The sequence below is a fragment of the Chelonia mydas genome, chromosome 1 (genome assembly GCF_015237465.2).
Source record: "Chelonia mydas isolate rCheMyd1 chromosome 1, rCheMyd1.pri.v2, whole genome shotgun sequence".
Taxonomy (NCBI): Eukaryota; Metazoa; Chordata; order Testudines; family Cheloniidae; genus Chelonia; species Chelonia mydas.
In genome coordinates this window covers 55274826-55276705 of record NC_057849.1, presented here as the reverse complement: position 1 = coordinate 55276705, position 1880 = coordinate 55274826, and the positions used below count along the sequence as shown (strand labels likewise).

Genomic DNA, 1880 nt, shown 5'->3' with positions numbered 1-1880 from the left:
TGATGCTAGAAGACCATCCCCATAGATTCCCACATCCACGTGAAAGGCTTGGGAAGGGCCTACTGGGTCCTATCCTGGTAAGTCCCTGCAACACCTAGATCTCACAAGAGGAGAGGGGAAATCAAGGAAGAAGGGGGTTTAAGGGATCACACACTTCCCATCTACTTGGCAAGAGAAGACACCATTCCCTGCACTGCCCCTGCTATTCCTGGAGCCTCTAAATTTCAGCAAAGGAGAGAGGAACTCTTGCATAATCAAATAATAAAAAGACATTTTATTTATAAAACACCCTGCTCTGGAGCCTGAGGCATTGTACAATCATTCATAATAAATATAACAGTATAAATAAGTAATCAGCTTTTCTCTCAATTCAGGAATTAGGAGGCAGAGTTAGTCAATAGAAAATCAGAATGTTTAATCTCTCCGTTGGTTAGGTGATTCGTGATTCTGTGTGCCTCCATTTTGAGATGCCTATTTCAAGGCACCTTCAAGGGGCTTAATTTTCGGAGGGTGGATGCTCAGCACTTTCAAAAAATCCAGGTCACTGCCAAGAACTCAAGTTGGGCACTCAAAAAACAGAGGCACCCAAAGTCATTTTTGAAAGTCACTTTGGAAAATCTTTGTCCAGGTGTTACACCTACAATGAGATACAGGATCCCTGCCCAAATACTGCACTAATTGATGCTATATAAGTGCCATCCAAAGCTAAGGCTTTTGACTTTGTAAACGTCTGTATTCATGGTGAAGACATATTTTAAACCCCCCGATTTACACAATTACTGCGTATGTTTGAGCAATTCCAATTACGATAGTCGTTGCTGACATCTTGACACTTCTCTATTTGATGGGCTATAGGATGTGACAGGCTGGACTGGGCTTGGACCATGCCTTGCCCTCACAAGGCTCCGTAAGTGATGAGAGCTTTCATCAAGGTTGGCAAGTGAATGAATAAAACTACCATTGCTGCTAGATGTCCTACACCTCCCGCCAGAAGCAGCTCATTAAGAAGCTATGGGATGAAAAAGGTTTTCGGGAGGAAATCAAGGCTTTTCAGGAGAAGATCAAGGGCTTTCGGGAGAAGATGAATGCCTTTCGGGTGAAGATCAGGGCCTTCAGGATGGCGATCCAGGCCTTCTGGGAGGAGGAAAACCCCATCTGGGAGGAGGAAAATGCCTTTCGGGAGGCAGAAAAGGCTTTCCGGGAAGATGCAAAAGCCTTCTGGGAGGGGTACAGGGACTTCTGGAACAGGTATAATGCTTTCTGGAAGAAGGACAAGGCTTTCTGGAAGGAGGATCAGTTCCTCTGGGAAAAGGACAAGGTTCTCCTGGACGAGCACCAGGTCCTGTGGGCAGAAGAAAAAGCTCTCTGGGCAGATGAAAAAGCCCTCCTAGAAGAGGAAAGAGCTTTCTGGGAGGATGAGGAAGCCCTCCGAGAAGATGAAAAAGCCCTCCAAGAAGATGAAAAATCTATCTGGGAAGGGGCATTTGGCCTTCTGAGAGGAGAACAATTACTGCTAGCTGTAGCTATCAATGCTCCTAGGGGTCATGGTCCAGATATTCTCAGAGGAAGAGGGTAGCCCAAGGGAATGAAAACAAGATGTAAATTATTCTGCTGGACGCAAAAACCAATATTTGGAAAGTCACGTATGCTGAAGCAGCTGTGTAATTAGTCAGTTTCCCTCTTTGCTTTGATTACCCTTCTGAAATAGTCTCTTTGATCCCAGAAACCTGATAAAAGCCTAATGGAATTTCAGTAGAACTATTTTACAGTGTAATTTGCTTTAAGATGATTGCATTTAGGTTTTCATTACATTATTTATTGTTCTGGGATCTTGTGCATTGGTAAATGGCATGAAGCTGTCATGCATCACCCCAGTTTCC

The 1880-nt window shown here is 44.2% G+C and overlaps 1 protein-coding gene across 1 annotated transcript; it reads left to right on the top strand.

The window, feature by feature from the left end:
* The first annotated feature begins 970 nt into the window (after positions 1–970).
* CCDC70 (coiled-coil domain containing 70) lies at positions 971–1576 on the top strand. The gene has a single exon (XM_007068074.2). It carries the CDS (start codon positions 971–973, stop codon positions 1574–1576), a length of 606 nt encoding a protein of 201 aa, XP_007068136.2.
* The last annotated feature ends 304 nt before the right edge of the window (positions 1577–1880 follow it).